A 12,746-nucleotide genomic window follows, 5' to 3' on the forward strand; every position below is an offset into this window, starting at 1 on the left:
GCTATACTTACCTACATGCCTCCAGCTTTCATCCAGGACACACCACACGATCCATTGCCTACAGCCAAGCTCTACGAAACAACCACATTTGCTCTAACCCCTCAGACAGAGAAAAACACCTACAAGATCTCTATCAAGCATTCTTAAAACTACAATACCCACCTGCTGAAGCGAAAAAACAGATTGACAGAGCCAGAAGACTACCCAGAAGTCACCTACTACAGGACAGGCCCAACAAAGAAAATAACAGAACGCCACTAGCTGTCACCTTCAGCCCCCAACTAAAGCCTCTCCAGCGCATCATCAAAGATTTACAACCTATCCTGAAAAACGATCCCTCACTCTCACAGATCTTGGGAGATAGACCAGTCCTCATTTACAGATGGCCCCCCAACCTGAAGCAAATACTCTCCAGCAACCACACAACAAAAACACTAACCCAGGAACCTATCCTTGCAACAAAGCTCGATGCCAACTCTGTCCACATATTTATTCAAGTGACACCATCATAGGACCTAATCACATTAGCCATGCCATCAGGGGCTAGTTCACCTGCACATCTACCAATGTGATATATGCCATCACGTGCCAGCAATGCCCCTCTGCCATGTACACTGGCCAAACTGGACAGTCTCTATGCAAAAGAATAAATGGACACAAATCTGACATCAGGAATCATAACATTCACAAACCGGTAGGAGAACACTTTAACCTCTCTGGTTAGTAAAAAATTTAAGGGTGGCAATTTTGCAACAGAAAAGCTTCAAAAACAGTCTCCAACGAGAAACTGCTGAGCTTGAATTAATATGCGAACTAGATACCATTGGGTTTGAATAGAGACTGGGAGTGGCTGGGTCATTACACATGTTGAATCTATTTCCCTAAATTAAGTATCCTCACACCTTCTTGTCAACTGTCTAAATGGGCCATCTTGGTTATCACTACAAAAGTTTTTTTCTCCTGCTGATAATAGCTCATCTGAACTAATTAGCCTCTCTCAGTTTGTATGGCAACTTCCAACTTATCTGTGTATATATGTATATGTGTATGTATATATATATATATATATATATATATATATATCTTCTTCCTATATGTTCCATTCTGTGCATCCGATGAAGTGGGCTGTAGCCCACGAAAGCTTATGCTCTAATAAATTTTTTAGTCTCTAAGGTGCCACAAGTACTCCTGTTCTTTTCACCTTAATGTTACCCATTTCCTGACAGAAGCTAGAAGTAACAGAAACAGCTTACATTTTATGCTTAGCACACTTTTTTTTGGAGGGGGTGGGGGAATATCTTTTTCAGAACACTTCAGTTAAGAAGTCTAAGATTTGTCCCAACAGTTAGTCATACTGAAGCCTTCCTGCAAGATAATTAGTCTCTATCCCTGTACCTTAATGCCTGTATCTTTTGTTTGATTCTATCAATTCTTTCCTCTGCCTTAAAATACAGTTTATTATACATTCCTCAAAAAAGAAAGGACAAGATATAAGACTTATTTACGATATACGATGTGTGGAATTTCTCTCTTCCTGTGTTCAGTTCCCTTAGTATATGTTCAGGGACATCAAGTTAAATATTTGGAGTTACCTGTATCTTACTCAGCTAAGATATAACATCTCATAATATATTACACAGAAATTTAGCATATAATTAGCGTTCCCACAATATGTTACCCTGGCTGAAAGGTAACTATCTAAAAGCTTCACTGAAACAGTAGCCTATATTAATGGTCAAAAATAACTCAAATACTGTAGTGTACCTCAGCATCAATAAATGAGATAATAAAAATCTCTACTTCTGAAGAGTTACAAAATAAGAGATACAAAATCTTTTGTCTTGTATCTCTTATTTTGTAACTCTTCAGAAGTAGAGATTTTTATTAAGAGCTTCTCTGGAAAAGTTTCATTCTGTAGGTTGTCTCTTTATGCAAGAGATACTTCCTAGGATACCTTGTTTTTCACATACCTTATCCTCCGTGTTGTTGCCAGGCAGAATATCCACCTGAATAGATACAGTGTCCACAATGCTCTTCCTTCTGGATAGTCTATCTTCATCTAGACAAAAATAACATTCTTTCATTTTCTGTATCAGTGATTAAAAAAATAAGCAAATTCCTCACAAAGGAATGTTTCCTCACATAGGTGTGGATTTGTTTTCCCCTATCTACTTTAGACACGTTCATCTATTTTATCAGTAGGATATTTGTGAAAAATATGACAAAGTTGCCTTATGTATTAGTGATCTTAAAATTCTTCTAAGTGTCACACAAGTTAAGAACAGCCATGTAATACCATCACATTACATTCTACACTTCTAGACCACAAAAGTTTAATTCTGAAGAGTTGTTTGTAATTTAAAATTCATGTTTTTAGGCCTTAGTTTGGAGATGTCTTGAAACACAAAAAAGCTCTTCCACAGATGGTTCAGATGGCTCTTTGCAGAAAGGAACAGTGTGGGAGGAGAAATATTCCTTCTTCCCCTGCTGCCACTGATCTGATGAACATAAGAGTGTAAGAATGGCCAGGCTGGGTCAGACCAATGGTCCATCTAGCACAGTATCCTGTTTTCGGACAGTGGCCAATGCCAGATGCCTCAGAGGAATGAACAGAACAGGGCAATAATTGAGTGATACATCCTCTGTTGTCCGGTCCCAGCTTCTGGGAATTAGAAGCTTAGATACCCCAAGAGCATTGGGTTGCATCATTGACCATCTTGGCTAGTAGCTATTGATGGACCTATTCTGCATGAGTTTATCTAATTATGTTTGGAACCCAGTTATACTTTTGGCCTTCACAACATCCCTGTGCAGCAAGTTCCACATTTTGACCGCGTGTTGGGTGAAGAAGTACTTCTTCATGTTTCTTTAAAACTGCAGCTTATTAATTTCATTGGGAGACCCCTAGTGCTTGAATTACATGAAGGGGTAAATAACACTTCCATATTCACTTTCTCCACATCATTCATGATTTTAATAGACCTCTATCGTATCCCTCTTTAATTATCTCTTTTCTAAGATGAACAGTCCTAATCTTTTTAATATTTCATCAGATGGAAGTTGTTCCATACCCCAAAGCATTTTTATTGCCCTTCTGTCTACTTTTGCCAAGTCTAATATATCTTTTTTTGAGATTGGGTAATCAGAATTACACACTGTATTCAAGATTTGGGAGTACCATGTATTTATATAGTGCCATTATGACATTTACTGTCTTATTTTCTAACCCTATCCGAATGGTTCTTAATAGTCTGTTAGCTTTTTCAACTGCCGTTGCACATTGAGCAGATGTGCTCTGGTAATTCTGTTTACTAAAGTTTCAACTAATTTGCTTGGTACTGAAGTTAGGTTTACTGGCCTGTAATAGCCAGGATTGCCTCTGGAGCTTTTAAAAAAAATAAAAAAGGAATCGGAGTTACATTAGCTATCCTCCAGTCATCTGGACATAATTTGCTGGACATAACTTAGTTTATAACATAGGTTCCCTGTTTGGTTACACAACCATTTCCCTCCTTTCTTATTATTGCATCAAGAAACACTTTTGAAAGTTTAACCGCCTGCAAAATTTTTTGGAATGCAAGACTGATTACACTTTTGGTTAAGAGTACGGTAGTTTCATTAATGCTAGAGGGAGCAGTGGAATTACATTTAATAGGGAACATTCAGGACTCCATGCCAAATCTGACTCAGTGTTCTGCTATACATTTGATTTGATTTTCCATTCTCCTCCACTCCTTCCAATGAGTCTTGTAATGTGACAGCATAGCTGGGACACGGGGCATGGGCAATTACTTACCTACTCATATCTTGTTCCAAATTTTTATAAGAAGAAGTGCTTGTGGAAGCTGGTGAATGGAAAACTAAAGCCCTCTAGATTTATGCATGGAAGAGTTATATCATTGGCTGCCACAATCTTCCTTGTGTTGCTCTGGCTGAAGTCCCTCGACCCTGTTCTAAAAGGACCAATTCTACAGATGAAGTTAGCTCAGACTTCATGACTCATTCAATTGTTGACTTCTTCTAAGATTGCCGACAAGGGTGCCAATTATTATGCGGAAACCTGAGGCCTATCACCACCAACCTATTAAGCAAAGGCCATGCAATAGTCACTTGGCAAAGATGTATTAATGTATGACAAGGGAGGTCCTCCACATCCCTGGTAGAGCTCTGAATCCCACACATCATATACAGAAGACCTCACTTTCTGAATTTGTTGAATTTGTTATTTTCCCCATCTATTCATTTAATTTTCTACTTTTCTACATTCATCTCATTTTCCTTTGCAAACATAATGTTGTAGTACCAAAGCACACACTCAAGCACTCCTTTCAATAGCTTTGCATTTGCTTCCTGTCTCTTCAGACAAACAAGAAATATGGTTCAATACAGTCTTAAAAATAAAATAGGATTAATTTTATAGCATAAAAAGGACAGAATGAAGAACAAAACACAGGGGAGACAGTAGATAAACCAGCCTGAGGCTTCCACACAGATTACAGGTATCAGGACTAATTTAGCTAATAATTTACCATTACCCATGCTCTGAAATACAGCTGGAGATGTATTTTAATATGGTTGCCAGAGATACTCCACATTGATAAAGGTATTTTGGAGAACCTGGCTCATCTTTAATTTTCTGATGCAGACTTGCTACTTTCTACTCGTTCCATATGACACCCAAAGAACGTATAGGAATTTTGGGGGAGCATAAAGCATGCTGACTATAAGAAATAAATGCAAGACAAAATTGCATCTTTGCTGCCACCTTGCTGCCTTATCTATAATCCACATAGGTACATTATACACATACTTTTTGTCCTACATTGGATTCAGCATGGTTATATGTGTACAGATGCCTCCCCCATTTTGACACACTTTAATCTGACATACTAGGAAAACAAGGTGATTGCACTCAGAAGAATATTTTGTTGACTAGGAAAAGGAAGCCCATATCTGTGTGTTAAGTATCATATGGGCCCTTTGGAGCTTTCTGGTTAGTCAAGGTGTTGTGTTGCTGCCAGACGTGCACTTTCAGCTGGGTTTTTATACAATACCACCATGGTTTTGATTATTAACCAATTTATATAGACATGGATTATCCAACGTGATCAGCCTCAAACAAGAGACCAGTATGAAATTCCTTACTTTCAAGGACATGACATCTGCAACAAATTTTAGACAAGAATCTTTATAGATGATAGGAAATTATTTTTTTATGAAAAAAGAAAAGGAGTACTTGTGGCACCTTAGAGACTAACCAATTTATTTGAGCATGAGCTTTCGTGAGCTACAGCTGCTCACGAAAGCTCATGCTCAAATAAATTGGTTAGTCTCTAAGGTGCCACAAGTACTCCTTTTCTTTTTGCGAATACAGACTAACACGGCTGTTACTCTGAAACCTATTTTTTTATGAACATTGGGTGAAAGTGAACCATTATTGTGAAAACTCATTGTTCAGACTATATAATGGTGTCTGAGTAGTTACAAAATATAGATCTACTATTAAACAAAGAACTAACATTTTTAAATCCAAACACAGTTTTAAAAGGGTAGTGAAAAAATGAATTCTCTCTGACCTCATAACCTGTATTCTGCCCACTAATTAATCTCCTCCAGGGTTCCAAAGTTTGGAACAGCTTCCTACAGCATCGATTTTTCCTTTTCTATATAAAGACCCAGTGCCCAAATGCCCAGTTTCTCTCAAAATGTGATCTGTTAAATAGAGGGAGTGAGATTTACATGGGTGATAACATGCTTAATCAAGTGATACAGTGCCTGCTTCTCATTTCCATTAAGGCTCCTCTACTTTGCTTTATAATACACTGATTCAAAATAAATAAAATCATTTTTTACATCCACTTTAAGAACAGCATAAGGGGTCCTTATTGTAGCATAAATGAGCATCAGATTTTTTCGAGTCCTTAAAGTTGGTCATCCTCTGTTTCAGGATGATGAAGGAAGTATTTTTTCCCCCTAGCAGTAACATAAGACACAATTTCAGAACTCGACACTCTGTATTAGAAGATTAATACTACATTCTCCAAAATGCAAAATAGTGCATTTTACCAAAAAAAGATTTTTCACAGGAAACCACTCTGCCTTCATTCTGTCTGAATCCTACTGCGCAGAAGGACAAGGCCTGGCAAACGAGATGCTAGATGGTCTATCACATATATAAATATACTGAACATTTCAGAAAGACAGCAGCTCTAGTCTTTCTTTACCACCAGGCAATTCAAAGGCCTCCACTGCAAGACAGAGGAAACTATTAATCAAAAGCAGGATACAAAGCTAGTGATCCATGTTTGAATTATAGCTGTCATCCTCAAAGTTTTTACTATGAACAAAAGACAGAAGTGGGAGGCAGACCTGTTGAAAGTGTGGAGGGGGAGTGCTTGTGCTTGTGCTCCATGGCCATAGACCCTCCCTCAGTTCTGGCTATATGAGGTGGCACCGTCCTGACCCTCCCTCAGTTCTTTTGCACTGAATGCGTGGACACAAGATTCCAATACACAGGGGACAGAGGGTTGGTCATGGAATACAAATCTGCATCGTATCTCGATGAACCACAGTTACAGTAAGTAAGCGTTTCTTTTTCTTCAAGTAGATGCAGCCGCGTATTCCAGATATGTCCAGATGAAAGGCTAGACATGTTTGACATCTAAGATACGGAAACGCTGCTCCTCCAGAGATGAATGTGACTTAGGAAAAAACAGGTAAATATACTGGTTCTAATGAAACAGAGACCACTTTAGTCAAAAATTTTGGGTGTGGTCGAAAAGTCACTTTGTCCCTGGAGAACTATCTATAACAGGGGTTGCCAACCTTTCAGAAGTGGTGTGCCAAGTCTTCATTTATTCACTTTAATTTAAGGTTTCTCATGCCGGTAATACATTTTAATGTTTTTTAGAAGGTCTCTCTCTCTCTCTCTCTCTCTAAAAGTCTATATATTATATAACTATTGTTGTACTGTAAAATAAACAAGGTTTTTAAAATGTTTAAGAAGCTTCATTTAAAATTAAATTAAAATGTTGATCTTATGCTGCCGGCCCGCTCAGCCCGCTGCTGGTCTGGGGTTCTGTTCACCTAGGCCAGCAACGGGCTGAGCGGGGCCTGTGGCTGGGACCCTGGCTGGCAAGGGGCCGGCAGCCAGAAACCCAGAACCGCAGCGGGCTGTGTGGGACCGGCGGCCGGGACCCCAGACAGGCAGTGGGCTGAGCGGCTCAGCCCGCTGCCGCTCAGGGGTTCCATCTGCCGGCTCCTGCCAGCGGGGATCCTGGCTGCTGAACCTGCTCAGCCCGCTGCCGGTCTGGGGACCTGGCCCTGCTCACATACAGTGGGTACCTACCTTCTCCCTGGTTCTGGCCCATTCTCTTCCGCTCTCTCAGCACTGAGCTGAGGGTGGGAGTGCACTGAGCACAGGGCTGGGGGTGAAGGAGCAGGCTGGGGGTTGGGGTGTAGGGTCTGGCCAGGAGCTAGAATGAGGGAGGGGGCTCAGGAGGTTTGGGTGTGGAGAGCTTACCTGGGCTGCTCCCATTTGGTGGGAGGGGGGGTGCAGGAGCTCCTGTTTGGTGCTCAGGGTGGGGGTGTTGGGGGGCGAGAGTCAGGATGTGGGGGGGTGCATGGGGTGTGTGGGGGCTGGGTATGTGGGGGCGGGGGTGCAAGAGTCAGGGCAGAGGGCTGGGGGCCTGTGAGGCAGGTACAGGTGTCAGGGCATGGGGTGTGGGGGGCCTGGGTATGTGTGGGGGTGCCAGAGTCAGGGCTGGGGTCATGGGGGCAGTGAAGGAGTCAAGCAGAGGGTGGGTGTGTGTGAGGGGGGTATAGGGTTCAGGGCAGGGACCTGGGGGGTGTGCAGGGCTGCAGGGCTCAGGGCAGAGGGCTGGGGGTGTGGGCTGGGGTTCTGGGGTGCTCACGGCAGAGGACTGGAGGGGGTATACCCTGCTTCCACCCGCCCCCTTCTCCAAGGCCCTTCCCCCGCTTCTTCTCTGCCTCCGCTGGGAGCAGCGAGCACGCTGACCCCGCTCCTCCCCCACCCCCTCACAAGGGCCATCAGCTGATCGGCCAGCAGGGAGGGACTGAGAGGAGGAGGAGGAGGGGCAGGAACCCAGCACACTGCGGGAAGAGGCAGGGGAGCTGGCAGGACCAAGCTTCTCGCCCCTGCCCCTTGTCCCCAAGGGAGGAGAAGAAGAGCGGCCCCGGCCGGGCCGGGCAGGATTTTTCATGGCACGTTGCTGCTGCCCCCGTCTATAAGGAGATTCTGCCATCAAAGTCTGCAATTCACACACACTCCTTGCGGATGTTATCACTACGGCTGTCAAAGTAACGCTCTCCTTGATGCAGAACTGCCATGCACAGATCACCTATAGTCAGAGCAACCTGGATTGTGTTCCCCCTTGTTTGTTCACATCATACGTTGCAGTGGTATTGTAAGTATGCGAATCACTGAGTCTCTGATATAGTACTAAAAAATGTGAGAGGCATTGTGGATAACCCAAAGATACAGCAAACTGATATGGAGTGTGGCTGCCTGCACCAACCACAGTCCCTGTAGTTTCAGTGACCACAGGTGCACTCCTCAACCCATCAGTGAGCCATCACTAACAGCTGACTTGGTTGGTGAAGGCTGGACAAAAGGAATGCTTTGGAAAACATTCTGTGGACACGTCCAGCTTTGCAAGGAGACTAGGACCAGTGGAGGGAGACAAACCAGTCTGTCTAGAGAATGAAGAGATATGACAGTAGTTGAGATATGAGAGGATGTGAATTCCCTTCTTCCTCAGAAATGCCACAACAATGACCACACATTTGGTAAAAACCCAGGGGGTCAGCAGAGAAACTGAATGGAAGCACTGTGTACTGAAAGTGGCATTCCACCATTGTGAACTGAAGGATCTTTCTGTGCCTCAGTCAAACCGCCACGTAAAAGCAGGCATCCTGAAGGTCCAGAGCAGCAAACCAGTCATTTGGAGACAATGTAGGGAGGATAGTTGATCGAGTGACCATCTGGAACCTCATGCACCTGACATATTTGCTGAGGCTGTGAAGGCTGAGGATGAGTCTTACCCCTCCCTTGGATATGGGTACCAGGAAGTATTGGGAGTAGAAGCCGTGACGCTTGTGTTCCAGCAGAACCTCCTCCATTGCTCCAAAGCCAGCAGAGAGCTGACCTGCTAGAGGAGCAGTATCTCATGTGAGGGGTCCCTGAAAAATGCAAGCCATATGAGTAAAGGCTGAAGGAACTAGGTATGTTTAGTTTGGAAAAGAGGAGATTAAGAGGGGACATGATCGCAGTCTTCAAATACTTGAAAGGCTGCCATAAAAAAAGATGGAGAAAAGTTGTTCTCTCTTGCCACAGAGGGCAGGACAAGAGACAATGAGTTTAAACTACAGCATAACAGATTTAGATTAAATCTCAGGAAAAACTTCCTAACTGTAAGAACAGTAGGACAATGGAACAGACTGCCTTGAGAGGTGGTGGAAGCTCCTTCACAGGAAGTTTTCAAAAGGAGGTGGGATAGCTGTCTGTCTTGCAGGATTTGTTGTGTTTAAACCATCCATCTTGGCAGGAGGGTAGACTAGATGACCCTTGAGGTCTCTGCTAACCCTATGGTTCTATGAGAGAAACAAACTACTACAACAACTAACACAACCTTAACTAACACTAAAGGTACTACTAACTATATACAACAAGAGAACAAACTAACTAGATGAGAGGTTGAGACCACACAGAGCTCCGACTCCAGCTATGGGCAGTCAGAAGGAACTGAGGGAGGGTTGGGGTGGCACCGCCTCATGTAGTCAAGGGAAGGGCTATGGTCACAAGGTGCGAATGCTGCACCCCTACTGGTACTGCTAGGCAAATTTCTCCAGCTCTGGAGTGCTGTGCGCTCACAGGTAGGTGGAATACACGGCTGCAGCTACTGAAAGATGAAGAGAAAATGCAACAATGGCCGAAGTGTTATATCCCTTTTCGTTTCAGTTTTCATCAAAAAAGTTAGCAGTGATTGAATGACTAACACAAGGAACATCATTGTAAATGGGGTAGGATCTGAGGCTAAAATAGAAAAACAACATCTGGAGAATTAACTAGACAAACTAGATGTCTTCAACAGGGCCTGATGAAATACATGCTAGAAAACTTAGGGAACTAGCTGAAGAGATCTCTGAGCCATTAGTGATTATCTCTGAGAACTCAGGGAGCATGGGAGAGATACCTGAGGACTGGAAAACGACAACTATGTTACCAATCCATCAAAAGGGGGAAAAAGCACAATCCAGGGAATTTATAGACCAGTCAGCTTAACTTTAATACCTGGAAAGATAAAGGAGCAAATAATCAGTTTGTAAGCATCTGGAAGAAAATAAGCTGATAAGTAATAGTCAACATGGATTTGTCAAGAACAAATCATGTCAAACCAACCTAATATCCTTCTTTGACAGGTAACAAGCTTGTGGATAAGGGGGGAAGATGTGATATATCTGAACTTTAGTAAGGCATTTGATACAGTCTCAGATGACCTCAAACTACAGAAATGTAGCCTAGGCAAACCTATTACAAGATGGATGCACAACTAGTTGGAAAAACTGTACTCAGAGAGTAGTTATCAGTGGTCCACAATTGATCTGGAATGGTATATCGACTGGGGTCTTGCAGGGATATGTCCAGGATCCAATTCTATTCAATATCTTAATAAATTATATGGATAATGGCATAGGGTACTCTTATAAAGTTTGTGGACGATATCAAACTGGGAGGGGTTGCAAGCACTTTGGAGGACAGTATTAGAATTCAAAATGGTCTTGACAAACTGGAGAAATGGTCTGAGATATGGACAAATTAGAGGAAGTCCAGGGGAGAGCAACAAAAATGACTAAAAGTCTAGAACACATGACCAACAAAGAAAGATTGAAAAAAATTTGGTTTTGTTTAGTCTGGAGAAGAGAAGATTGAGTGGAGACACGATAACAGTACTCAAGTATATAAAGAGGAGGGGGATAAACTGTCCTCCTTATTCACTGAAGACAGGATAAAAAGTAATGGGCTTAAATTGCAGCAAAGGAAAATTAAGTAAGAAAGTTTTTCCTTATGTCTAACTGTACAGGTAGTTAAGCACTGGAATAAATTACCTAGGGAGTTGTGGAATCTCCCCCATTGGTGGTCTGTTAGACAAACACCTGTCAGGGACGGTCTAGATCAGGGATCTCAAACTCAAATCACCAAGAGGGCCACATGAGGACTAGTACATTGGCCTGAGGGCCGCATCACTGACACCCCCTACCCTGTTGCCCCCGGCCTCGCACCCACTCCACCCCTTCCATGAGGCCTCGCCCCTGCCCCGCCCCTTCCCACCCCCATTCCAACCCCTTCCCCAAAGTCCCCACCCCAACGCCGCCCCCTCCCTGCCTCTATTCCAACACCTTCCCCAAATCCCTGCCCCACCTCTTCTCCGCCTCCTCCCCTGAGCATGCGACTCCTGGCTCCTTCCCCCTCCCTCCTGGAAAGCGATAAGTGCCTGGAGGTAGGCAGAGGAGCGGGGACATGGTGCGCTGGGGGAAAGGGGAGTGGGGAGCTTGGTGGCCCACAGGAAATAACTCCGGGAGGGTGCAGGGGGGCACGGGGAGCTTGGCGGGCCACAGGAAATAACCCAGCGGGCCGCGTGTTTGAGGCCCGTGGTCTAGATAACACTTAGTCCTGCCTCAGTGCAAGGGGCTGGACTGATGACCTATTGAGATCCCTTCCAGTCCTACATTTCTATGAAAATCAAAACAAAAACTCTTTCATAATTTTATTAAGGATCTGATATTTCCACTAAAATTGTTCTTGTACCATATGATCTGACTATGAGAAAATGAGCACAAAATGTTCAGATTGAGTGATTAAATACATTATATAAGTCCAAGAAAAACTATTCAAATAAAACCTGACAGTCACTTAATCAGGACTTTAATATCATTTGAATGATAGCCAAAATAAAATGACCAGGCTCATTAAACCCCCATGCTTCAGGATATCAAATGGAGTCTAGATGAAATTTCCCCCATAGCATTGCATTGGGTAATGAGGTGTTTTTTTACATCCTACTTTGAAGAGGCTGGTATTGGAGACTATGACCCAGGTCCTGCAACTGAATCTATGTGGGCTAAACTTTGCATCCATACGTACAGAGGACTATTGGTAGTATCTGGGCTACTTCTTTTCCCCCAGTATGGCTATTTTATGTAAATTCAGGAGTTTTCCTCTCCCAGAGGATAGAGAAAGAACGAAGTGTTATTCTAGCCTATACTAGTGTGGGTACAGAGATAATATGTGCCTTTACAAAATTATTCAAAATCCCCTATAGTTTTATTTTGGATACTTTTGGATTTCAATACAGAATCCACCTAGTGCTAAACAACTGTGATCTAGAATATAAACTCTCATATTACTTTCTTTTCTAACCCTCACTATATTTAAGATTTTCTTTACAACTAACTGAATGCATGTCTACACTTGCAAATTAATCTGGATTAAGGCAGAGTGTGAATTCAAAGCGCAGCAGCTAGTCCTGAGCAACTCTATGTGGACATGCTTATTCTAGAACAGGAGTGGAGAAACAGTGAAAACACAGTAACATGGATAGGGCTTTGCTGTGGGGATGCTTGCAGCGGGGCTAGGTTAATCCAGGTGCCAAGCACCCAGATTAACCGTGCAGTGCAGATACACCCAATTGTAAACCAATAAATTGACATGGTCCTGACTCTGCAGA

At 43.0% G+C, this 12,746-nt stretch overlaps 1 protein-coding gene across 6 annotated transcripts in view; it reads right to left on the reverse strand.

Annotated features, from left to right (window-relative positions):
* EFR3A (EFR3 homolog A) overlaps positions 1-12,746 on the reverse strand; it is a 173,290-nt gene that overhangs the window by 13,022 nt on the left and 147,522 nt on the right. For all 6 annotated transcript variants that reach the window (XM_043539086.1, XM_037892003.2, XM_007069456.4 and 3 more), the window contains one exon: positions 1,971-2,059. In XM_043539086.1, the coding sequence (XP_043395021.1) occupies positions 1,971-2,059 (89 nt within the window). The remainder of the gene's footprint in view (positions 1-1,970; positions 2,060-12,746) is intronic.

Source organism: Chelonia mydas, chromosome 2 (genome assembly GCF_015237465.2).
Source record: "Chelonia mydas isolate rCheMyd1 chromosome 2, rCheMyd1.pri.v2, whole genome shotgun sequence".
NCBI lineage: Eukaryota > Metazoa > Chordata > Testudines > Cheloniidae > Chelonia > Chelonia mydas.